The sequence below is a fragment of the Corvus brachyrhynchos genome, unplaced genomic scaffold (assembly GCF_000691975.1).
Source record: "Corvus brachyrhynchos isolate BGI_N302 unplaced genomic scaffold, ASM69197v1 scaffold351, whole genome shotgun sequence".
Lineage (NCBI taxonomy): Eukaryota > Metazoa > Chordata > Aves > Passeriformes > Corvidae > Corvus > Corvus brachyrhynchos.
This window is the reverse complement of record NW_008236203.1, coordinates 154,936-156,419: the sequence shown is the minus strand read 5'-3', so window position 1 is coordinate 156,419 and position 1,484 is coordinate 154,936. Positions and strand designations below refer to the sequence as shown.

The window sequence follows — 1,484 nt, the reverse complement described above, 5'->3', positions numbered from 1 at the left end:
CCCTACCCAACCCCTGTTCCCTGGGGGCAGCACCCACCCAGTGCCTGGGCTGGGCTGCTGCCCTGCTGCCAGCCTAGGGCACGTTGCTGAGCTCCTTAATGGCCTGTAGGATCCTCTTCATGTGGCCCACTTTGGTAATCCCCAGGTCCTGCAGGAAAGAGAGAGGAGGTGATGCACTTGCAGGCGGAGGCTCCTGCTAGTGGACAAGCCACAGGGTGGAGGATAAGGCTCAGCCCAGCTCCCCATGCTCTCCCTTGCTGGAGCATAGCACTTGCTTGAAGCCCTCTGTCCTTTTGCAAACACATCTCCATGCCTGAATGCAGGTGAGGATAGGGTTCTGTTGATACTGCTGTATGTGTATGGAGCTTTGCAAGCTGGAGGACCAAGGCCACCCCCCTCCCTTGCCTCCCAGCCCCTGTGCACAAGCTGCACAAGCTCAACCCTGCAGACCCAGGTATAGGGCCAACCTGCCACCAGGAGGGATAGGGAGAGGAGGGGAGGGATGGAGGACACTATGCTCCCTGGGGCTGGGGGTCCCTGAGGAGGCACAAGGGGGTTGTACCTTCAGGTCTCTCCTCTCCAGCAAAATCAACTCTGAGCCCTGGATGTCATGCCGGATGAAAATTTCTCTGTATTCCCCTAAACCGAGTGCTTCCAGCCAAGCTGCCACCTCCTCGGAGCCCCACTTGTCTGCTAGCAGGGAGGAAAAGCACAGTGGTGGACTGCTGGGGCCTGTGGAGGCAGTGGGATGCAGGCAGGGCAGGCAGCAGTGATGGCAGCCTGTGGTCAGCAGCCAGCATCCCCCTCCCACCCCTGGCTCCAGCAGGGCCAGAGGCCAAAGCCTGCTCAGGCTGTAGAGGTCTCTCCTCTCCTTGGCTTACTTATGCAATACCTGAGCTGCTTCCCCTCAACCAGACCCTCAGTCATGGACAAGGGACTTACCCAAAAAGCTGAGCTGTACCACAGCCCCCTTCTCCCCCTTGCCAAGGAGTTATGGGGTTGGGGAGCTCTGCACGTCTGATATCAGAAAAAGTAAGCTGTAAGGGGCTCTTGGTGACAAAGGCAGCCAGGCGCTGCCCTGTTCCCCCTTCCTGAGGATCCTTCCCCAGCATGCCCAGGACAGGAGACTGAGGGATAGGTCAGCACAGGGGAGTCCTTTCTAGGACGGACTGCACCACCTGTTTCTCCCTGGCACACTGCTCACTTTACCTGGGAGTGCACTGTTTGTCTTCTGCTTCTGCAGCTTGTCCTTCTCCTTTCTGGGCTTGGGGATGTTGAGACGAAGCTTAAAGCTGCCCTTGTTGGCACTGCCGGCACCTTCCTGTGAAGAAACCAGGCTTGGTGGGGTGCTACAGCTCCCTGAGGCCAGACTGTGGGCTATGCCACACCCCAGTCCCTGTGTCCCCACCTCCTCAGCAGGGTGGGCAATAGGGCCCAGCCAGTGGATGTCAAGCAGCCGCTGCAACTCCTGGCCCCCCACACTC

At 59.1% G+C, this 1,484-nt stretch overlaps 1 protein-coding gene across 1 annotated transcript in view; it reads right to left on the bottom strand.

Moving 5' to 3' along the window:
* DGKK (diacylglycerol kinase kappa) overlaps nucleotides 1–1,484 on the bottom strand; it is a 24,543-nt gene that overhangs the window by 3,921 nt on the left and 19,138 nt on the right. Inside the window, exons 27-30 of the mRNA XM_008641087.2 lie at nucleotides 1,409–1,481; nucleotides 1,210–1,321; nucleotides 563–693; nucleotides 4–148 (exon numbers count right to left, since the gene is read on the bottom strand). Of these exons, the coding sequence (XP_008639309.2) occupies nucleotides 74–148; nucleotides 563–693; nucleotides 1,210–1,321; nucleotides 1,409–1,481 (391 nt within the window). The 3' untranslated portion in view covers nucleotides 4–73. The remainder of the gene's footprint in view (nucleotides 1–3; nucleotides 149–562; nucleotides 694–1,209; nucleotides 1,322–1,408; nucleotides 1,482–1,484) is intronic.